Source organism: Ranitomeya variabilis, chromosome 2 (assembly GCF_051348905.1).
Source record: "Ranitomeya variabilis isolate aRanVar5 chromosome 2, aRanVar5.hap1, whole genome shotgun sequence".
Taxonomy (NCBI): Eukaryota; Metazoa; Chordata; class Amphibia; order Anura; family Dendrobatidae; genus Ranitomeya; species Ranitomeya variabilis.
In genome coordinates this window covers 1,074,725,463-1,074,749,652 of record NC_135233.1, presented here as the reverse complement: position 1 = coordinate 1,074,749,652, position 24,190 = coordinate 1,074,725,463, and the positions used below count along the sequence as shown (strand labels likewise).

General features: G+C 42.8%; 2 protein-coding genes across 4 annotated transcripts in view; both read left to right on the top strand.

The window, feature by feature from the left end:
• Positions 1-17,680, top strand: part of LOC143808693 (cytochrome P450 2K1-like) — a 486,681-nt gene extending 469,001 nt beyond the window's left edge. For all 3 annotated transcript variants that reach the window (XM_077291614.1, XM_077291613.1, XM_077291612.1), the window contains 2 exons: positions 16,717-16,858; positions 17,246-17,680. In XM_077291614.1, coding sequence (XP_077147729.1) covers positions 16,717-16,858; positions 17,246-17,424 — 321 coding nt within the window. In that variant the 3' untranslated portion in view covers positions 17,425-17,680. The remainder of the gene's footprint in view (positions 1-16,716; positions 16,859-17,245) is intronic.
• Positions 1-24,190, top strand: part of LOC143808691 (cytochrome P450 2K1-like) — a 1,051,026-nt gene that overhangs the window by 689,286 nt on the left and 337,550 nt on the right. The gene's annotated exons all lie outside the window — the stretch shown is intronic.

Here is a 24,190-nt window from a genome sequence, read left to right as displayed (position 1 = left end):
AGGGACATCATGTCTCACTCCATCCACCAGCATCACGTTGCACCACAGACTGTCCAGGAGTTGGCGGATGTTTTAGTCCAGGTCTGGGAGGAGATCCCTCAGGAGACCACCTGCCGCCTCAACAGGAGCATGCACCAGGCATTGTAGGGAGGTCATACAGGCACATGAAGGCAACACACACACAACTGAACATTATTTCCTTGTCTTGAGGCATTTCCACTGAAGTTGGATCAGCTTGTAATTTGATTTTCCACTTTGATTTTGAGTATCATTCCAAATCCAGACCTCCATTTTTATTTACATTGATCATTTTTATGTTTTATTGTTCTCAACACATTGCACTATGTAATGAATAAAGATTTGCAACTGATATATTTCATTCAGTGATATCTAGGATGTGGTATTTTAGTGTTCCCTTTATTTTTTTGAGCAGTGTATGTATGTGTATGTATGTATATATATATATATATATATATATATACACTCACCGGCCACTTTATTAGGTACACCATGCTAGTAACGGGTTGGACCCCCTTTTGCCTTCAGAACTGCCTCAATTCTTCGTGGCATAGATTCAACAAGGTGCTGGAAGCATTCCTCAGAGATTTTGGTCCATATTGACATGATGGCATCACACAGTTGCTGCAGATTTGTCGGCTGCACATCCCAAAGATGCTCCATACAAGGCAGGATGGATCCATGCTTTCATGTTGTTTACGCCAAATTCTGACCCTACCATCCGAATGTCGCAGCAGAAATCGATACTCATCAGACCAAGCAACGTTTTTCCAATCTTCTACTGTCCAATTTCGATGAGCTTGTACAAATTGTAGCCTCAGTTTCCTGTTCTTAGCTGAAAGGAGTGGTACCCGGTGTGGTCTTCTGCTGCTGTAGCCCATCTGCCTCAAAGTTCGACGCACTGTGCGTTCAGAGATGCTCTTATGTTGTGAATTTGCTTTTTGCTCCCTCTAGTGGTTACTAGTTTTTTGACTCTGGTTTTTCTGTCATTCCTTTTATCCGCACCTGGGTCGTTAGTTAGGGGTGTTGCTATATAAGCTCCCTGGACCTTCAGTTCTATGCCTGGCAACGTAGTTATCAGAGCTAGTCTGCTGTGCTCTTGTCTACTGATCCTGGTTCCAGTTATATCAGCTAAGTCTGCCTTTTGCTTTTTGCTATTTGTTTTGGTTTTGTATTTTTGTCCAGCTTGTTCCTAATCTATATCCTGACCTTTGCTGGAAGCTCTAGGGAGCTGGTGTTCTCCCCCCGGACCGTTAGACGGTTCGGGGGTTCTTGAATTTCCAGTGTGGATTTTGATAGGGTTTTTGTTGACCATATAAGTTACCTTTCTTTATTCTGCTATCAGTAAGCGGGCCTCTCTGTGCTAAACCTGGTTCATTTCTGTGTTTGTCATTTCCTCTTACCTCACCGTCATTATTTGTGGGGGGCTTCTGTCCAGCTTTGGGGTCCCCTTCTCTGGAGGCAAGAAAGGTCTTTGTTTTCCTCTACTAGGGGTAGCTAGATTCTCCGGCTGGCGCGTGTCATCTAGAATCAACGTAGGAATGATCCCCGGCTACTTCTAGTGTTGGCGTTAGGAGTAGATATATGGTCAACCCAGTTACCACTGCCCTATGAGCTGGATTTTTGTATTCTGCAGACTTCCACGTTCCTCTGAGACCCTCGCCATTGGGGTCATAACAGTTTGCCAGGACAGTATTAAATGTTTAATGCATTGCAGAAGAGGGATTATAAGAAAGAAGATTCTGAGTTTTTTTTTTTTTCTTCTTCCCCTTTACCTCAGAGTGGCTATGCTTGCTGCAGACATGAATGTCCAGACCTTGATTACAAGTGTGGACCAGCTGGCTACTCGTGTGCAGGGCATACAAGACTATGTTATCAGAAATCCTAGGTCAGAACCTAAAATACTGATTCCTGAACTGTTTTCCGGAGACAGGTTTAAGTTTAGGAATTTCGTGAATAATTGTAAATTGTTTTTGTCCCTGAGACCCTGTTCATCTGGAGATTCTGCTCAGCAAGTAAAAATTGTGATTTCGTTCTTACGGGGCGACCCTCAGGATTGGGCTTTTTCGCTGGCGCCAGGAGATCCGGCATTGGCTGATCTTGATGCGTTTTTTCTGGCGCTCGGTTTACTTTATGAGGAACCCAATCTTGAGATTCAGGCAGAAAAGGCCTTGCTGGCTATGTCTCAGGGGCAGGACGAGGCTGAAGTGTATTGCCAAAAATTTCGGAAATGGTCCGTGCTGACACATTGGAACGAGTGTGCACTGGCCGCTAATTTTAGAAATGGCCTTTCTGAAGCCATTAAGAATGTTATGGTGGGTTTTCCCATTCCCACAGGTCTGAATGACACTATGGCACTGGCTATTCAAATTGACCGGCGGTTGCGGGAGCGCAAAACCGCAAATTCCCTCATGGTGTTGTCTGAACAGACACCTAATTCGGTGCAATGTGATAGAAAAACCGCAAATTCCCTCATGGTGTTGTCTGAACAGACACCTGATTTAATGCAATGTGATAGAATCCTGACTAGAAATGAGCGGAAAATTCATAGACGCCGGAATGGCTTGTGCTACTACTGTGGTGATTCTACACATGTTATCTCAGCATGCTCTAAACGTATAGCTAAGGTTGTTAGTCCTGTCACCGTTGGTAATTTGCAACCTAAATTTATTCTGTCTGTAACTTTGATTTGCTCACTGTCATCTTATCCTGTCATGGCGTTTGTAGATTCAGGTGCTGCCCTGAGTCTCATGGATCTCTCATTCGCTAAGCGCTGTGGTTTTACTCTTGAACCATTAGAAAATCCTATTCCTCTTAGGGGTATTGATGCTACACCATTGGCAGCAAATAAACCGCAGTATTGGACACAGGTTACCATGTGCATGACTCCTGAACACCGCGAGGTGATACGTTTCCTGGTTTTACATAAAATGCATGATTTGGTTGTTTTAGGGCTGCCATGGTTACAGACCCATAATCCAGTCCTGGACTGGAAGGCTATGTCAGTCTCAAGTTGGGGCTGTCGTGGTATTCATGGGGATTCCCTGCCTGTGTCTATTGCTTCTTCTACGCCTTCGGAAGTTCCGGAGTATTTGTCTGATTATCAGGATGTCTTCAGTGAGTCTGAGTCCAGTGCACTGCCTCCTCATAGGGACTGTGACTGTGCTATAGATTTGATCCCAGGCAGTAAATTTCCTAAGGGAAGACTGTTTAATCTGTCGGTACCTGAACATACCGCTATGCGTTCATATATCAAGGAGTCTCTGGAGAAAGGACATATTCGTCCGTCTTCTTCCCCTCTTGGTGCGGGATTCTTTTTTGTGGCAAAAAAGGACGGATCTTTGAGACCTTGTATTGATTATCGGCTTTTAAATAAGATCACTGTCAAATTTCAGTATCCTTTACCGCTGTTGTCTGACTTGTTTGCCCGGATTAAGGGTGCCAAGTGGTTCACCAAGATAGACCTTCGTGGTGCGTACAACCTTGTGCGCATTAAGCAAGGTGATGAATGGAAAACCGCATTCAATACGCCCGAAGGTCATTTTGAGTACTTGGTGATGCCTTTTGGGCTCTCCAATGCGCCTTCAGTTTTTCAGTCCTTTATGCATGACATTTTCCGGAAGTATCTGGATAAATTTTTGATTGTTTATCTGGATGATATTTTGGTTTTTTCTGATAATTGGGATTCGCATGTGGAGCAGGTCAGGTTGGTCTTTAAAATTTTGCGTGAAAATTCTTTGTTTGTCAAGGGCTCAAAGTGTCTCTTTGGTGTACAGAAGGTTCCCTTTTTGGGGTTCATTTTTTCCCCTTCTGCTGTGGAGATGGACCCAGTCAAGGTCCGAGCTATTCTTGATTGGACTCAGCCCTCGTCAGTTAAGAGTCTTCAGAAGTTCTTGGGCTTCGCTAACTTCTACCGTCGTTTTATCGCTAATTTTTCTAGCAATGTGAAACCTTTGACGGATATGACCAAGAAGGGCTCCGATGTAGCTAACTGGGCTCCTGCTGCCGTGGAGGCTTTCCAGGAGTTGAAACGCCGGTTTACTTCGGCGCCTGTTTTGTGCCAGCCTGACGTCTCACTTCCCTTTCAGGTTGAGGTGGATGCTTCGGAGATTGGGGCAGGGGCCGTTTTGTCGCAGAGAGGCCCTGGTTGCTCTGTTATGAAACCTTGTGCCTTTTTCTCTAGGAAGTTTTCGCCTGCCGAGCGAAATTATGATGTGGGCAATCGGGAGTTGTTGGCCATGAAATGGGCATTTGAGGAGTGGCGTCATTGGCTCGAGGGTGCTAAGCATCGTGTGGTGGTCTTGACTGATCACAAAAATCTGATGTATCTCGAGTCTGCTAAACGCCTTAATCCGAGACAGGCCCGCTGGTCATTGTTTTTCTCCCGCTTTGATTTTGTTGTCTCGTATTTACCAGGTTCAAAGAATGTGAAGGCCGATGCTCTTTCTAGGAGCTTTGTGCCTGATGCTCCTGGAGTCGCTGATCCTGTTGGTATTCTTAAAGATGGAGTTATCTTGTCAGCTATTTCTCCGGATCTGCGATGTGTGTTGCAGAGATTTCAGGCTGATAGGCCTGAGTCTTGTCCACCTGACAGACTGTTTGTCCCGGATAAGTGGACCAGCAGAGTCATTTCCGAGGTTCATTCCTCGGTGTTGGCAGGTCACCCGGGAATTTTTGGCACCAGAGATCTGGTGGCCAGGTCCTTTTGGTGGCCTTCCTTGTCAAGGGATGTGCGGTCATTTGTGCAGTCCTGTGGGACTTGTGCTCGAGCTAAGCCTTGCTGTTCTCGTGCCAGCGGTTTGCTCTTGCCCTTGCCTGTCCCGAAGAGACCTTGGACACATATCTCCATGGATTTCATTTCTGATCTTCCGCTATCTCAGGGCATGTCCGTTATCTGGGTGATATGTGATCGCTTCTCCAAGATGGTCCATTTGGTTCCTTTGCCTAAGCTGCCTTCCTCTTCCGATCTGGTTCCTGTGTTTTTCCAGAACGTGGTTCGTTTGCACGGCATCCCTGAGAATATTGTGTCAGACAGAGGATCCCAGTTCGTTTCCAGGTTCTGGCGATCCTTTTGTAGTAGGATGGGCATTGATTTGTCGTTTTCGTCTGCTTTCCATCCTCAGACTAATGGACAGACGGAGCGAACCAATCAGACTTTGGAGGCTTATTTGAGGTGTTTTGTCTCTGCTGATCAGGACGATTGGGTGACATTCTTGCCGTTGGCTGAGTTTGCCCTTAATAATCGGGCTAGTTCCGCCACCTTGGTTTCGCCTTTTTTCTGCAACTCTGGTTTCCATCCTCGCTTTTCTTCGGGTCATGTGGAGCCTTCTGACTGTCCTGGGGTGGATTCTGTGGTGGATAGGTTGCAGCTGATCTGGAATCATGTGGTGGACAACTTGAAGTTGTCACAGGAGAAGGCTCAGCGCTTTGCCAACCGCCGCCGCGGTGTGGGTCCCCGACTACGCGTTGGGGATTTGGTATGGCTTTCTTCCCGCTTTGTTCCTATGAAGGTCTCCTCTCCCAAATTTAAACCTCGTTTTATTGGGCCTTACAAGATATTGGAAATCCTTAATCCTGTATCTTTTCGTCTGGATCTTCCTGTGTCGTTTGCTATTCACAATGTATTTCATAGGTCCTTGTTGCGGCGGTACATTGTGCCTGTAGTTCCTTCTGCTGAGCCTCCTGCTCCTGTGTTGGTTGAGGGCGAGTTGGAATACGTGGTGGAGAAGATCTTGGATTCTCGCCTCTCCAGGCGGAGGCTTCAGTACCTGGTCAAGTGGAAGGGCTATGGTCAGGAGGATAATTCCTGGGTGGTCGCCTCTGATGTTCATGCGGCCGATTTAGTTCGTGCCTTTCATGCCGCTCATCCTGATCGCCCTGGTGGTCGTGGTGAGGGTTCGGTGACCCCTCACTAAGGGGGGGGTACTGTTGTGAATTTGCTTTTTGCTCCCTCTAGTGGTTACTAGTTTTTTGACTCTGGTTTTTCTGTCATTCCTTTTATCCGCACCTGGGTCGTTAGTTAGGGGTGTTGCTATATAAGCTCCCTGGACCTTCAGTTCTATGCCTGGCAACGTAGTTATCAGAGCTAGTCTGCTGTGCTCTTGTCTACTGATCCTGGTTCCAGTTATATCAGCTAAGTCTGCCTTTTGCTTTTTGCTATTTGTTTTGGTTTTGTATTTTTGTCCAGCTTGTTCCTAATCTATATCCTGACCTTTGCTGGAAGCTCTAGGGAGCTGGTGTTCTCCCCCCGGACCGTTAGACGGTTCGGGGGTTCTTGAATTTCCAGTGTGGATTTTGATAGGGTTTTTGTTGACCATATAAGTTACCTTTCTTTATTCTGCTATCAGTAAGCGGGCCTCTCTGTGCTAAACCTGGTTCATTTCTGTGTTTGTCATTTCCTCTTACCTCACCGTCATTATTTGTGGGGGGCTTCTATCCAGCTTTGGGGTCCCCTTCTCTGGAGGCAAGAAAGGTCTTTGTTTTCCTCTACTAGGGGTAGCTAGATTCTCCGGCTGGCGCGTGTCATCTAGAATCAACGTAGGAATGATCCCCGGCTACTTCTAGTGTTGGCGTTAGGAGTAGATATATGGTCAACCCAGTTACCACTGCCCTATGAGCTGGATTTTTGTATTCTGCAGACTTCCACGTTCCTCTGAGACCCTCGCCATTGGGGTCATAACACTCTTAGGCCTACCTTGGTTGTAACGGGTGGCGATTTGAGTCACTGTTGCCTTTCTATCAGCTTGAACCAGTCTGCCCATTCTCCTCTGACCTCTGGCATCAACAAGGCATTTCCGCCCACAGAACTGCCGCTCACTGGATTTTTTTTCTTTTTCGGACCATTCTCTGTAAACCCTAGAGATGGTTGTGCGTGAAAATCCCAGTAGATCAGCAGTTTCTGAAATACTCAGACCAGCCCTTCTGGCACCAACAACCATGCCACGTTCAAAGGCACTCAAATCACCTTTCTTCCCCATACTGATGCTCGGTTTGAACTGCAGGAGATTGTCTTGACCATGTCTACATGCCTAAATGCACTGAGTTGCTGCCATGTGATTGGCTGATTAGAAATTAAGTGTTAACAAGAAGTTGGACAGGTGTACCTAATAAAGTGGCCAGTGAGTGTATATATATATATATATATATATATATATATATATATATATATATATATATATCTTCTGCTACATTCTAACGCCCATAACTTTTTCACTTTCCCTTTGACATTGACAGGTGGGGAAAAATAAGCTCTATTGGCATTTAATTATTTCAACACAAACTAACCTTCATTTTTTTTTTGTTTTATTATGTTATTCTTAGACCAGGTGCTGTGTGGTCAAAGTATACAGAAATACCGCGCTATAAAGGGTTCAATTGAGGCTGGTTACTCGGATAGACAATTGCATATGCACATGTTCCCAAGTACAACTTAAATTTAACACTTTTGCCTATTACCCTACAATCAATCTAGAACTTTGCCATACATATGTGTGTCAACCTTAGGAAACTATATCCATTAATTCTTTTGTCACTAGATTCCATTTGCAATTGCACATCTACATATTTAACATATCTGAGAATTGTATGAAGGTCGGTTCGGTTAGGTTTCTCAATCTGGCAGGTAAAGGATTTAGCGATGTGCAGGTGTCCACCATCGCCCCCCCAGTGGATGGAAACTTACTGTGGGTGCATGCAAAGCTGGGTAGGTGGATATAGTGAGTGCACCCTCCCAGGGTTAGTATGGTAGGTGGAGGGTAATTCCAGGTGCGTGCAGAGCCAAAGACGTCCCGGCCGGTGGCGTCCCTGGTTGCACGGAGAAAAAAAAAATGGCCGATACTGCTCAGCTGCTCTGTCGCGTGTGACGTCACAGGTCTACGGAGTCTAGCGAGGGCCAGAAATAACCAACGCGTTTCAAAGTGTGCTGTACTTCTTCGTCAGGGTTACGGCCCCGTCGGTAGCTCTGTTTATATAAGAGGATCAGTCGAGTGACCTGCCTGCCCCTATTAACCCTCTGCATGCCAGAAACACAGCTTAACATTGCAGTGAAAAAGTTGTTTGATATATTATCCCATAAAATTAAATCTTTAATTGGCATATTTAAAATATACCTTTATTATAATTAGAAGATAAAAAACCTTATAAAAAGTTACGATTACGTTTTTTTAACTACATGTAAAATACCTATTGCTTACCGGTTTATTAAAAAAAATGATATGCTATTGCAATCTAAGACTAAAAGAGGAATATATCAGCCTAGTAATGCCCATAGTCTTTCCATATTTAAAATACCTATAATAGTCATGGCACTTGCGTTACTAATGGCATTCTTTTTAATAACCCTAACAATGCTGGCAATCATAGCAATGTTACCACTATTGATCATACCTTGTTATATATACAAAGGTCCATTGGTTATATTGAAGAACGCCCTGATATGTCTCATAGGGCAATAATCTACATTGCTCCAGGTAGTGTTTTAGAAGGCATATAATTCTAGTTCACAATTGAGGCCTTTAGGGACTAAGCTATCTAAAGCAATGGTCCATTGTGATTCCCTTCTGGACATTTGTTTAATGAAATCCCCCCTCTCCAGTTTTGATGTACCACCTGAATCCCACAAAATTGGACACCTTTAAGCGATTTTCCATGTTTCTCTCTAAAGTGACGTGAGAGGGGGTGTCCCGTAAAGCCTTTCAAAATATTCTTAAAATGTTCTTTCATACGTTCACTGAGTTGTCTTTTCGTGCGGACTACGTAGAGTTTTTTACACGGGCATTGAATTATATAAATTACTCCCCTGGAGTTGCATGAAATATTATCTTTAATAACAAATTCCTTAGTTCCATCCGAATCTAGAAATGTCAACTGTCTTGTCTTTTTGAAAGCAGTATGTACACATGCGAAGCAACCCCCACAAGGTAGAAATCCAGTTTTTGGTTTGTTCAAGGTCACTGAATTATCCACAGCTCTCATTCGGGTCATCTTAGTTGTGGTGTGGGAGCTATAAGATGGCTTAGCGATTGAGTCTTTCTATATACAAACCTGGGATTGGTGGGGAGAAGTTCTCCCACTATTTTGTCCTTTTTTAGAATTGGCCAATGTTTCCATTTAATGTTAACAAATTGTTTATACCCCGCATGGAACTGAGTTATAAATGGAAGCTTTAAAATTTGTTCTTGCAGGTTCCTATTACTAACGTGATTCTTCTTACCATAACTATAATTGTCATTACTTTTTCTCTTCACTAGAGACTCCCTTGGTAGAAGGGTTACTTCTTTCTGTACTTTTTCCAATAGGGGTCTAGAGTACCCTTTATCAATAAATTGTTGTGTTAAGTGGTTGGCTTCTTTGTTATAGTCTACCAAATTGGAACAATTCCGCCTTACTCTCATGTACTGACTTTTTGATATGTTGGTTAGCCATATCGGTAGGTGGCAGCTGGTGATGTGAATGAAACGGTTAGAATCCACCTCCTTCCGATTGGCACTTGGTGTATAACTGATTATGTTCCACTTAGATGTTTAGATCCAGAAAATTTATGCTAGTAGTACTGATATTTGGAGTAAATTCTAGACCATACTGGTTTTTATTAAGGCCTGAAACAAAAAGGTATTTAAATCAATTTGGGAGCCTTCCCAACACAAATAAAATATCGTCTATAAACTGATGCCATATAACTAGGCCCGGGTGTAACCGTCCTGCAATTTGAATGTGGGACTCCTCCCATTTGGCAACATTCAGATTCGCATAACTTGGAGCGAACCGCATCCCTATTGCGGTCCCCCGCGTCTGAAGGTAGTGTTGGCCCTCGTATATAAAATAGTTATGCTCCATTATGAATTTAATGCAGTCCAAAATATACTGAATTAGTACTGAGGTATATGTTCCTGGAGTGTTGAGAAAATACCCAGCTGCTTGACAGCCTTTTTCCTGATTGATAACCATATGCAGGGACTTAATATCTAGAGTACCAAGTATGTAACTATCATTCCATTTGATCCCCTCTAGAATCTCTAGTGTATGGCCTGTGTCTTTCAAGTACGCTGGTATCAATTTCATGCATTTCTGCAAGTGCACATCCACATATCAGGATAAATTAGCTGTCAAATTATTAATCCCAGATATGATAGGCCTACCAGGAGGATAAGTCATATCCTTATGTAATTTTGGGATGTGATAAAATATTGCTTTGCTGGGGTTTTTGTTCAAACTGTAATGGAACTCTTTCTTATTCAAAATGCCTAAAGATTTGCCCTTCTGAGCTAGCATATTCAGTTTACTGATATAGTGGGTAGTAGGATCATTATTTAATTTTTTATACGTGGTTTGGCCCCCCAAAAGTCTCATGGATTCCTGGTGGAACATGGCGTGACCGAGGATCACTATACCCCTGCCTTTGTCCACAGGTCTGACAACTATATCGTGATTTGTTTGTAGGTCTTTGATCATCTTTCTTTCTTGGGGATTCAAATTGTGCGGTGCATACTTTAAGTTCTTTGTTTTATACTTCCTTATATCTTTGGATACCAGCATATCAAAAGAATGGAATGCACTTGAATATTCATGGATTGGATTGAATGTTGATGGATTGGTCAAAGAAGTGTGCACAAACCTTGATGTGTCCTGCTATATGTGGTTAGTTAAAACTTGCTCCTTCTTTATAAAGTATTTTTTAAGTGCAAAATTGCGCAAATACTTTTTCATACTGATATATAAGTTGAATGGTTGCGCTTCCCTAGTTGGAGCGAGTTTCAATCCATTCTGTAGAAGGGAAATTTCATTATCTGATAGTTGATGTGAACTAAGGTTATAAATTTGTTGCGAAAGATAAGTTGTTTTATCTACTTTCTTTTTGGAGAATTTCCCCCCTCCTTTCCCTCTTTTTGTTTTTGTTTGGAGGGTCTAACCCTGAAAAAATCCAGATTAATTTGCTGTTGGGTGAGTGGTCCTCTCTTACTTTTACTTGTTAAACCGATTCTACTGGTATTCTTATTTGTTAGACTGTGGGCAATATTTCTGTTTATACAACTAGGTTGCGGGTTACGAATGGTGGAGAGTCTAATTGTTGTCCCTTTGCTTGTTATGGAAGTGACCTTTTTATTAATTTTGATTTGATTATATTTGTCAGTTAGAATTGTACTTTGATTTGGCTCCTCTCTTCCTGAGATCGTTTCAATTGATTTAATGTCCTCCATATGTAATGTTAGAGGCAAATATCTGTTAGGTGAACAAATGGGGGAGTTCATATGTTCCCTATGTTGAGGTCAAGAGTTAGAGGGTCCACCCTGAGTATATGAGCACATCGGGGACTCTGTTGCAGTGTTTGTTGTTGGATCTGGGAAATTATCCTTGATTCGATTCTCCCTCCTGCTGGTGGAGGCTGGGGTATACTGCATAGAGTTAGAGTTGGCATAAATGGAAAATTCAATTGAGGTATCATTTTCATTCAGATTTTGTTTTCCATTATACTCATCCAGGACTATAAGTTGATCAGTTCTAGATAGCATACTTTTATTTGTTAATGAGGTTAAGTTGTTGGAAACGGAGGGTTCTGGGATCCAACTTAATGGGACATTATCCCTAGGAAATTTTGTCATTTTTTAATTAATTATATCCTTTTCTTTCTCTCTTAGTCTTAGTAAAATATTATCGGTGAGTTCCTGATCCTCTCGTGTGAGGTTACAAGTTTTCAGTTCCTCAAAAATGTTCCCAATTTGGTGCGCAATTTTTTCCATATTTTGAACATGTTTGCTTATAATAAACTCTAGAGCTTTGCATGAGAAGCTATGGAACATTTGGTCCCATTCTTCCCGAATACTGGGATCTCCAAAATTCCCCGCAAGGTTTTTGTATATCACCTAGCCTTTGGGGATTATATGGGCCTGCAGATACTTTTCTAGTGAAGCTACTTCGCACATATCTCTCATTTTGAGATTTAGCATTTTTTCCAGAGTTTTTAAAAGATCTCTGGTATGATGAAGATCAGCTTGTAAGTTATTGACTGTAAATTGCTCCTCAATAAATGTAAGCCGATGGTCCCTATCCTTCACTAATGCATTAGTAGCCATATGGAAGCTGCCTGAATGTCGGAGCACAGATAGACTTAAAAACATTACGAGATATCGAAAAACACACTGGCACTACAAAAGATCTGAAAAAAACGGGGGGGGGAGAAAAGGAAGAAAGCCGCTGGTATTCGACAGAGACGGTGCCAATTTACGTCAGTTATATAAAAATGAATAAAAAGTATACAGAAATGCTGTGCTATAAAGGGTTCAATTGCAGCTGGTTACTTGGATAGACAATTGCATATGCACATGTTCCCAAGAATATTTTGAAAGGCTTTGCGGGACTCCCCCTCTCACGTCACTTTAGAGAGAAACATGGAAAATCGCTTAAAGGTGTCCAATTTTGTGGGATTCAGGTGGTACATCAAAACTGGAGAGGGGGGATTTCATTCAACAAATGTCCAGAAGGGAATCACAATGGACCTTTGCTTTAGATAGCTTAGTCCCTAAAGGCCTCAATTGTGTACTAAAATTATATGCCTCCTAAAACGCTACCTGGAGCAATGTAGATTATTGCCCTATGAGACATATCAGAGCGTTCTCCAATATAACCAATGGACCTTTGTATATATATCAAAGTATGGCCAATAGTGGTAACATTGCTATGATTGCCAGCATTGTTAGGGTTATTAAAAAGAATGCCATTAGTAACGCAAGTGCCATGACTATTATAGGTATTTTAAATATGGAAGGACTATGGGCATTACTAGGCTGATATATTCCTCTTTTAGTCTTAGATTGCAAAAGCATATCATTTTTTTAATAAACCAGTAAGCAATAGGTATTTTACATGTAGTTATTTTTTTTAAAAAACTTAATCGTAACTTTTTATGAGGCTTTTTATCTTCTAATTATAATAAAGGTATATTTTAAATATGCCAATTAAAGATTTAATTTTATGGGGTAATATATCAAACAACTTTTTCACTGTAATGTTAAGCTGTGTTTCTGGCATGTAGAGGGTTAATAGGGGCAGTCAGGTCACTCGACTGATCCTCTTATATAAGCAGAGCTACCGACGGGGCCGTAACCCTGATGAAGAAGTGCGGCACACTTCGAAACACGTTGGTTGTTTCTGGCCCTCGCTAGACTCCGTAGACCTGTGATGTCACACGCGACAGAGCGGCTGAGCAGTATCGGCCATTTTTTCTTTTTTCCTGTGCAACCAGGGACGCCACTGGCCGGGACGTCTCTGGCTCTGCATGCACCTGGAATTACCCTCCACCTACCGTACTAGCCCTGGGACGGTGCACGCACAGTATCCACCTACCCAGCTTTGCACGCACCCACAGTAAGTTTCCATCCACTAGGGGGGCGATGGTGGACACCTGCACATCGCTAAATCCTTTACCTGCCAGATTGGGAAACCTAACCGAACCGACCTTCATACAATTCTCAGGTATGTTAAATATGTAGATGTGCAATTGCAAACGGAATCTAGTGACAAAAGCATTTATGGATATAGTTTCCTAAGGTTGACACACATATGTATGGCAAATTTCTAGATTGATTGTAGGGTAATAGGCAAAAGTGTTAAATTTGAGTTGTACTTGGGAACATGTGCATATGCAATTGTCGATCCGAGTAACCAGCCTCAATTGAACCCTTTATAGCGCGGTATTTCTGTACACTTTTAATTCATTTTTATATAACTGATGGAAATTGGCACAGTATCCATCGAATACCAGCAGCTTTTTTCCTTTTCTCCCCCCATTTTTCAGATCGTGTGTAGCGCCAGTGTGTTTTTCAATATGTTGGTCTAGATTACACTTTGCAGTCCATTTTGGTTGCATAAGTTCTTGATATGCATTTTTTATTGCTTATTTTTTGAGAGTATTAAAATATTTTAATTAAAAAAACATTTATTTTGTATTAATCCTTTTTCTAAACGTGATTCGATTACATTACCAGCCTTAGGCCGGTTTCACACGTCAGTGGCTCCGGTACGTGAGGTGACAGTTTCCTCCCGTACCGGAGACACTGACACACGTAGACCCATAAAAATCAATGCATCTGTTCAGATGTCATTGATTTTGTGCGGACCGTGTGCGGACCGTGTCTCCGTGTGCCAAACACGGAGACATGTCAGTGTTCGTGGGAGCGCACGGATTACACGGACCCAATAGAGTCAATGGGTCCGTGTAAAACACGCACCTCACACGGACATTCTCCGTCTGGGGTCCGTGTGGCGTGCCGGAGACAGCGCTACAGTAAGCGCTGTCCCCCCCACATGGTGCTGAAGCCGCCATTCATATCTTCCCTGTAGCACCGTTTGCTACAGAGAAAATATGAATGATAGTGTTTAAACTAAAGATCCATGTGTCCGCCGCCCCCCCACCCCCTGTGCGCCCCCCCCGCTGGTCAGAAAATACTTATCCGGGTCCCCCGTCGGCAGTCGCTCCTTCCTGGTCTGGCCGCGCCTCCTACTGTATGCGGCCGATTACACTCATGAATATGTGGCTCCACCTCCAATAGGGGCGGAGCCGCCTATTCATGAGTGTAAATGAGCGGCCCCACGTGACCGCATACAGTAGAGAAGCCGCGGCCAGACCAGGAAGGAGCGACTGCCGACGGGGGATCCGGGTGAGTATTTTCTGACCAGCGGGGGGGGCGCACAGGGGGTGGGGGGGCGGCGGACACATGGATCTTTATTTTAAACACTATTCTTCATATTTTCCCTGCAGCAAACGTTGCTGCAGGGATGATATGAATCGCAGCTTCAGCACCATGCAGAGTGGGTACCACACGCTCCGTGTGGTACCCACTCGCCATACGGGCGGCACACGTGTGCCGCAGGTATGGCCTCCGTGAGTTCCCAGGCACACGGACACGGATAACTCCGGTACCGATTTATTCCGGTACCGGAATTATCTGGACGTGTGGGTCAGCCCTAAAATGGATTCTGTCAGCAGGTTTCTGCTAGGTAATCTGATGACAGTATGAGATAGAAGTAAAAGCACCAATTTCAATGATGTGTCACTTATCGGGCAGTGTGCTGTTGTTTACTTATAGGGAAGGTTTTATCATCATTACCATTATCATTACCATTGCTGTGACTAGCTGATTGTGTGAGCACTGGCCTGACTCCGCCCCCTCCTGTGATAAGCTCACATTCAATAGGAGCGTGGTGGAGGTGGGGGCAGCTTTCTCAGCTGTGCTTCATGCTTAACCCTGATTGTGTCAGAACCTCAGAACCAAGTAAACTACCGTATATACTCGAGTATAAGCCGACCCGAGTATAAGCCGACCCCCCTAATTTTGCCACAAAAAGCTGGGAAAACTTATTGACTAGAGTATAAGCCTAGGGTGGAAAATGCAGGAGCTACTGATAAATTTCAAAAATAAAAATAGATACCAATAAAAGTAAAATTAATTGAGACATCAGTAGGTTAAGTGTTTTTGAATATCCATACTGAATCAGGAGCCCCATATAATGCTCCATACAGTTCATGATGGGCCTCATAAGATGCTTCATACAAAATACGCCCCGTATAATGCTCCATAAGATGCTCCATATTAAAATATGCCCCATATAATGCTGCACAAATGTTGATTATGACCCCATAAGATGCTTCATAGACACATTTGCCCCTTATAATGCCCCACAAATGTGGAATATGGCCCCATAAGATGCTCCATACAGATATTTGCCGCATATAATGCTGCACATGGCCCCATACAGATATTTGCCCCATATAATACTGCACATGGCCCCATAAGATGCTCCATCCAGATATTTGCCCCATATAACGCTGCACATGGCCCCATAAGATGCCCCATACAGACATTTGCCCCATATAACACTGCACATGGCCCCATAAGATGCCCCATACAGATATTTGCCCCATATGCTGTTGCTGCGATTAAAAAAATAAAAAATTACATACTCACCTGTAAGGCCCCGGCACTTGCTATACTCACCTTTCCCGTTCCACCGCCGATCTCCACTGTGTCTTCCCCGTCCTCTGCACTGACTGTTCAGACAGAGGGCGGTGCACACTAATCGCGTCATCGCGCCCTCTGACGGGAGCGTCACTGCAGAGGACGCGGAAGACGCAGCGGCGCCGACGGTGGAACGGGGAGCAGGTGAATATCACTCACTGTGTTATTCTCACCTGCTCCTGGCATGGTCCCTGCAAGTCCCTGGTTCCCCGACGCCAGCAGCTTCTTCCTGTAGTGAGCGGTCACATGGTACTGCTCATTACAGTAATGAATATGCAGCTCCACCCCTATGGGAGTCCACGTTCATTACTGTAATGAGCGGTACCATGTGACCGCTCACTACAGGAAGAAGCTGCTGGCGTCGGGGAACTAGGGATGTGCAGGGACCGCGACAGGAGCAGGTGAGTTTTATTAGACAGCTCCGCTCCCCTCCCCTGCCGATGCCTGGGTATGACTCGAGTATAAGCCGAGAGAGTTACTTTCAGCCCAAAAAAGTGGGCTGAAAATCTTGGCTTAAACTCGAGTATATACGGTAAGTGTGTATTTGGATTTAAGGTCTCTTTGCCTACATTATGCTGCTCTCAGATGAGGTAACAAAAGCTTATTGACAGATTCCCTTTAAATAAATAAAGCCTAAGGAGGGAGGGTCCCAATTAAATATGACTTATGCAAATGTTCAAACTTTCAGGGAATCCAGGTGATCCCACTGCTGACCTCCATACTTTATGATAAGGATCACTTTGTAAAAGCTGACGAGTTCTACCCAGAACACTTTTTAGATTCCAGTGGAAATTTTGTGAGGAAAGAAGCGTTCATGCCTTTTTCAGCCGGTGAGTTATTCTTTTACCAATTTGTAGGAGAGATGAGAGCAAATAAGAACATTTCTCGATCATCGCATTCACTAAAATAATAGAAATGTTTTTTAAACCTTCTCCCTATGAGGCTGTACCATGAGGGTACATTTATGATTTATGTGGGTTATGCTTTGGGATAATGTGAGAATCTGAATGGGGACAGTTTCTTAATTTTGGGGAATCTGTGTGAGACCAGGATGGTTGTGACTCCATATTTAAATGTTGGGTTGACATTTCTCAGATTTGAATCGATAACTTAGAATTTCATTATAACAGCCTATTTTGAAATTAAATAGTATCTTTTACTTTAGCCATGGAACAATATAAACTTTTTATCCTTTTCCACATATTTCATTGCTGTAGGAAAGAGAAGTTGCGCTGGAGAAAACTTGGCTAAGATGGAGCTGTACATGTTCTTCACGAGACTGCTGCAGAACTTCACGTTTAAGGCTCCTCCTGGGGCTGCACTAGACCTGACTCCTGCGGTTGGAATCGTAGCTGGTCCAATGCCCTATAAGATGTGTGCTATTCCTCGTGTGTGAACACTTTGTCACCTGCACTGAAAAACATTAAGATGTTCTCCTGTGAAAACAAGTTATCATCTATCCACAGATTGAGTGATAATTTATTAATTGGGGGGCTCCAGACAGTGGGAACCACATCTCTTAGCAGAATGGGGCACTGAAGCTAAAGTAATTGTTGTAATCAAGAAATAAGCAACATCATTGATATAATTTTAAAGATCTGTGAAAAAAACATTGTATTATTTTAAATGGAAATAAAATGCACTTATAGCCACCTACTGAGGAATATACTTATTTAATCATACTACATTGCACCCAAACTATGAGTATTGAGAGGACTATTTAAGGTAATTAAAAATATGTAAAATGTCCCTTGTGTCCTTAATGAAGCCTGGGACTCTCTGGGCTAGAAGTTACAGGAGAGCATCGAGCTAATCTCCCAGTCTCTCACCAAGTGAGTCAATACCAGATGAGAATTTATTAATTGGTGGGAGTCCGACCACTGGAAACCAAAGCCAATAGCAGAACATTACACTTCTATCCTTGTTAGAAGGAATCTGTAATACGTATGCACGACCACCTCTCCATGTACTCCTTATTGGGTTTACGAGAGCTGCTCTTGGCCCCAGAGAGAATAACTAGAGCAGTAGTTGAGAAACCGACCTGATGCTTCATATTATAATGGAGATAATATGACAAAGCTGTCCAATTCAGAATTCAAAAGATTCTCTCTTCTCTAGTAAGAATACATTTTTTGCTTTCTTTTCTTAAACCCTTCCTAACCCTATTAAGCTTGGTAAGATGGCCGCCACTTTGCTAATTTGACTCAAATCAAACTGCAAGAAATTGATGGCAAATTCATCTCTACCATCCACCCTTTTTTAATATACAGTAAGTTTCAGAAATCATTTTAACTATTGTTTTACATACTTGTATCTAAAGCTTGTGTGGCACCCCAGGAGTCCGATTGCCACAATGGCATTGCCTTCCTCACAGGAGAGGTGATGTCATGCCGGAATGCAAGGAGGGATTCCCTAATCAGATAACAATTACATGCAACACCTTCCTAACTCCAGACCAGAAGGGGGAGCTCTAAGCCCAGATTCAGGGTAGCTTCCCTTATAAGTTCTGATCTGGAGGTGGGGTTAGACAGTTGAGTGTTAGACATTGAAGGGAAAGGAAGCAAGAGAGAGAGGAGCCTGGGGTCTGGAGCTGCGATTGGGCTCACCCCAAGATAACGTGAGAAGTGCCTGGACACCGGAGTCTGTGGTGGTGAGAGTAATACATACTCAGCCACCGAATCCGGTGGGCAGGAGATTCCAAGTCTCCTGTCCCCAACTAACATCCACAGGCAACACAGCAGGTCAGGGGCCTGTGGCTGCCAGTGAGAAGACAGTGCCCAAGACAGGCTCAGGCTGTCAGCCATATGGGTTGGAAGTACAGACACTGAGAGGACTTGTGCAGAGCTTCTGGCAGGAGGGGTCAGAGAACAAAGCGCAGAAGGAAGGCCTCCGAAACCACCTGATTAGGTGAATCCCAAGCTGTGTCCAAACTGCCTGGACCCCATCACCACCTGCTACCTGTGCCCTGGACTGTACCTGCATTTCATATGTAAAAGGTCCCTCTTACTAACTGTATCGGTAGCCCTGGGGACTAAGCTCTACCTGTGGGGAGCTATACCACCTCTGCTGCAATTCCATCAGCCCCAGAGGACCCCTTTAAGCAGCATCTGCCACCCCTGGCCGAATACCACAGGTGGCATCACGAACATTACTACGTTAGACTTTATCCCCATTTCCATTACCCTTTTACTGGATGCCAAGGGCCACAGACCAGGTCACTGCCACTGTGACCACCCCTTTAAGTACCGCCGGATCCGGCCCAAGTACCCCACAGTCCCAGTGGGCATTTGACTTGCGAATTATCATAATTTTTCTAGCATACAAGATTTTTACTGCTGCGCAAACGCCTTCTGTCAGTGATTTTATAGAAGCACAAATTGTAGTTCACATATTAACATACTTCATCTAAATGTGTTTTCTGGTTTTGTATATTTACAGGACTGAAATTATTCACATTTTAACAATAAAGGTAATAATTTTCAGAATTGTTTTGCCAGTATTTTGGTTATTAATTTTCAAATGTATTCCCGCCTTTTTGTCTAAATAAAAATTGCGTGCTTGATCACTAGAAAGAACGCCATCTTGTACAGTATACCTTAACCATACACTAACTGATTTTCAATACTTCTCTCCCCCCCCTACAGATTGTGGCTATTCTCTTATATTTGATAGGAACTGATCACAAATATTTTTCCCTTTCTTTGAGCTGTGCTAGTGATACATATTTCTCATTGAACACATGACTGGCTTTCAATTACACTGGGCAACGCAATTTTCTGGCAAAAGGTTTTAAAACATATTTCAAGTCAATTTTGGCTGCTGATTACGAATACGAACTCCGTTTTTGGCTATCACATCAGGATTTCGAGATTTTAAATTTTTGATGAAAATTACTCCTAATGTTTTATGATAAAAACACATGATTTTCGGTACTACATTTTGTATATTTTTAATCAAGGAATAACAAAGATTACAAAGTCTATGTACAGCAAATCAAATATACTTACAGAGTTAAACTATAAAATATAAAAACACATATATATGGCACACAGATGAATGACAAATGGCAGTTATGTGAACTTTCTTTTCTTGGCTGATCTGTGATGTACAGCTTCTGGGTTGTCTCTCATCAAGCTCCAGCAATAGTCAGCCATCATATGTGAGTCCCACCGGCCTTGATACCTGTCTTCCATTGTTTTAATGTCCTGATGAAATCTCTCCCCTTGTTCCTCACTCACATCCCCAAGGTTCTCTGGAAAAAAGTCCAAATGGCTGTGTAAATAGTGAATCTTGATACTCATTCTACATCCAAGATTTCGCAGACTCAATAGTAGCTCTTCCACAATCTCTTCATAGTTGTCTGCTTTCTTATTCCCTAGAAAATTCTGCACCACATTACAAAATGCATTCCAAGCTCTTTCTTCTGTCTCATTCATTGATGTGATAACATTTGGGTCTCTCATAAGTGTTCTTATTTGAGGTCCATCAAATATTCCAGCCTTTTTCTTCTCTTCACTAAGACCATGAAAAGTTGAACATATATAGTTAAAGCATTCTCCACTGTGATTGAGAGCTGTGACGAACTGCTTCATCAATCCAAGTTTTATGTGTAAGGGAGGAAAGACAATATTCTTTCTACCCACTAGAGGATCATGGATGACATTCTTATCGCCAGATGCCAAACTCTGTCGCTGAGGCCATTCAGTTTTCACCCAATGCTCTGCTGCAGCTCTACTGTCCCAGTAGCACAAAAAACAAGGGTGTTTTGTGTACCCTCCTTGCAGACCCAAAAGAAAGTTAACCATTTTCAAATCAACATAAATTAACCACTCAAATTAAACTAAATTTACCTTAGTGAACCGTATAAACCGGCACTTTTCATACACTACTTATATTTATAATGGAATTCATGAAAATGGGCTATATACCTATAGCGCAAAAACGTGATGTGATAGAGAAATTATAAGATCAGATTTTAATTCAGCACCCTCAAATTAGTCTAAAACTGTTCTTAAAGTCCATGCCAGAATTTTATTTTTTTTTGAAGACCAGTGTTATATACAGTATTAACTCGTTCTCTCCCTTTTTCCTTTTTTTGTTTTCTTTCTTTTAGGTGAATTCACACCTGTTTTTTTCACTGTCAGCTGTGGATTCCCAAAATGAAACTAATATACTTTACTTCTAGTGATGATCAAATAGTGAAATATTCAGGTTCGAGAAAATCGGCACAAACAATTTATAATATCCAGGTATTCGTACCGAATAACGAATCCAATGCAAGTTAATGGGAAAGCCAAATATTTTTCTGCTGGACCCAACAAACAGGTCTGGGTGCAGGAGAAAAAAGCTGAAATTGATGGGGAAATAGCTAAAGCTAAATGTGAACAGCGTGGAGAGGATGCCTGCATGCCTTTCTGACTCACATATGGTATCTGGGAATAATGTTGTCAGACTATTGCACTGATTTTACGAATTTTTAAAAAGACCTACCAAGCCAAAAATGTTTTTAACCCCTTAAGCCCGTATGACGTACTATACCGTCGAGGTGGGGTGGGCCTTAATTCCCGGTGACGGGATAGTACGTCATACGCGATCGGCCGCGCTCACGGGGGGAGCGCGGCCGATCGCGGCCGGGTGTCGGCTGCATATCGCAGCTGACATCCGGCACTATGTGCCAGGAGCGGTCACGGACCGCCCCCGGCACATTAACCCCCGGCACACCGCGATCAAACATGATCGCGGTGTACCGGCGGTACAGGGAAGCATCGCGCAGGGAGGGGGCTCCCTGCGTGCTTCCCTGAGACGATCGGTACAAGGTGATGTACTCACCTCGTACCGAACGTCTTCTCCCTGCAGGTCCCGGATCCAAAATGGCCGAGGGGCTGTATCCGGGTCCTGCAGGGAGCACTTCCGGGTCGGAGCAGGCTGCAGATGAAAGCTGCAGCCTGCTCCGATGAAAGTATGATCGCGGATCTGATAGAGTGCTGTGCACACTATCAGATCTGCGATCTGTGATGTCTCCCCCTGGGACAAAGTAAAAAAGTAAAAAAAAAAATTTCCACATGTGTAAAAAAAAATTAAAAAAATTCCTAAATAAATAATAATAATAAAAATAAATATTATTCCCATAAATACATTTCTTTATCTAAAAAAAACAAACAAAAACAATAAAAGTACACATATTTAGTATCGCCGCGTCCGTAACGACCCAACCTATAAAACTGGCCCACTAGTTAACCCCTTCAGTAAACACCGTAAGAAAAAAAAAAAAAAAACGAGGCAAAAAACAACGCTTTATTACCATACCGCCGAACAAAAAGTGGAATAACACGCGATCAAAAAGACGGATATAAATAACCATGTTACCGCTAAAAAAGCGTCATCTTGTCCCGCAAAAAACGAGCCGCCATACAGCATGATCAGCAAAAAAATAAAAAAGTTATAGTCCTCAGAATAAAGCGATGCCAAAATAATTATTTTTTCTATAAAATAGTTTTTATCGTATAAAAGCGTCAAAACATAAAAAAATGATATAAATGAGGTATCGCTGTAATCGTACTGACCCGACGAATAAAACTGCTTTATCAATTATACCAAACGCGGAACGGTATAAACGCCTCTCCCAAAAGAAATTCATGAATAGCTGGTTTTTGGTTATTCTGCCTCACAAAAATCGGAATAAAAAGTGATAAAAAATGATCACGTGTCCGAAAATGTTACCAATAAAAACGTCAACTCGTCCCGCAAAAAACAAGACCTCACATGACTCTGTGGACCAAAATGTGGAAAAATTATAGGTCTCAAAATTTGGAGACGCAAAAACTTTTTTGCTATAAAAAGCGTCTTTTAGTCTGGTTTCACACTTGCGTTTTTATCTGCATGCGTTTTTTAAAAAAACCGCATGTGTGAAAAAATGCATGTAAACGCGGTAAAACGCATGCGTTTTTATAGAAAAACACAAGAAAACAAGAAAAAAACAAAAAACCCTAACCCTACCCCTAACCCTACCCCTAACCTGAAATACGTGGCACTGAAATATACGTTTATATACGTATATACGTATATAAGTGCCACGATATTTCAGTGGCCACGTATATAAGTGCCACGTATTTACGTGCCACGTATTTACGTGCCACGTATTTACGTGCCATGTATTTTTCAGTGCCTGAAATACGTGGCACTGAAATACGTGGCACTGAAATATCGTGGCACTGAAATATCGTGGCACTGAAGTATTTACGTGCCACGTATTTTTCAGTGCCTGAAATACGTGGCACTGAAATACGTGGCATTGAAATATGTGGCACTGAAATATCGTGGCACTGAAATATCGTGGCACTGAAATACGTGGCACTTAAATACGTGGCACTTAAATACGTGGCACTTAAATACGTGGCTCTTAAATACGTGGCACTTATATACGTGGCACTTATATACGTGGCACTTATGACTGTCAGAAAATGTTCAGTAAACGGTTAGGGGTGAGGTTAGGGATAGGGTTTCAGGTAGAATTGGGGAGTTTCCACTGTTCAGGCACATCAGGGGCTCTCCAAACGCGACATGGCGTCCAATCTCAATTCCAGCCAATTCTGCGTTGAAAAAGTAAATCAGTGCTCCTTCCCTTCCGAGCTCTCCCGTGCGTCCAAAAAGGGGTTTACCCCAACATATGGGGTATCAGCGTACTAGGGACAAATTGAACAACAACTTCTGGGGTCCAAGTTCTCTTGTTATCCTTGGGAAAATAAAAATTTGGGGGGCTAAAAATCATTTTTGTGGGAAAAAAAATATGTTTTATTTTCACGGCTCTGCGTTGTAAACTGTAGTGAAACACTTGGGGGTTCAAAGTTCTCACAACACATCTAGATAAGTTCCTTGGGAGGTCTAGTTTCCAATATGGGGTCACTTGTGGGGGGTTTGTACTGTTTGGGTACATCAGGGGCTCTGCAAATGCAACGTGACGCCTGCAGACCAATCCATTTAAGTCTGCATTCCAAATGGCGCTCCTTCCCTTCCGAGCTCTGTCATGCGCCCAAACAGTGGTTCCCCCCCACATAGGGGGTATCAGCGTACTCAGGACAAATTGGACAACAACTTTTAGGGTCCAATTTATCCTGATACCCTTGTGAAAATACAAAACTGGGGGCTAAATTTCATTTTTGTGA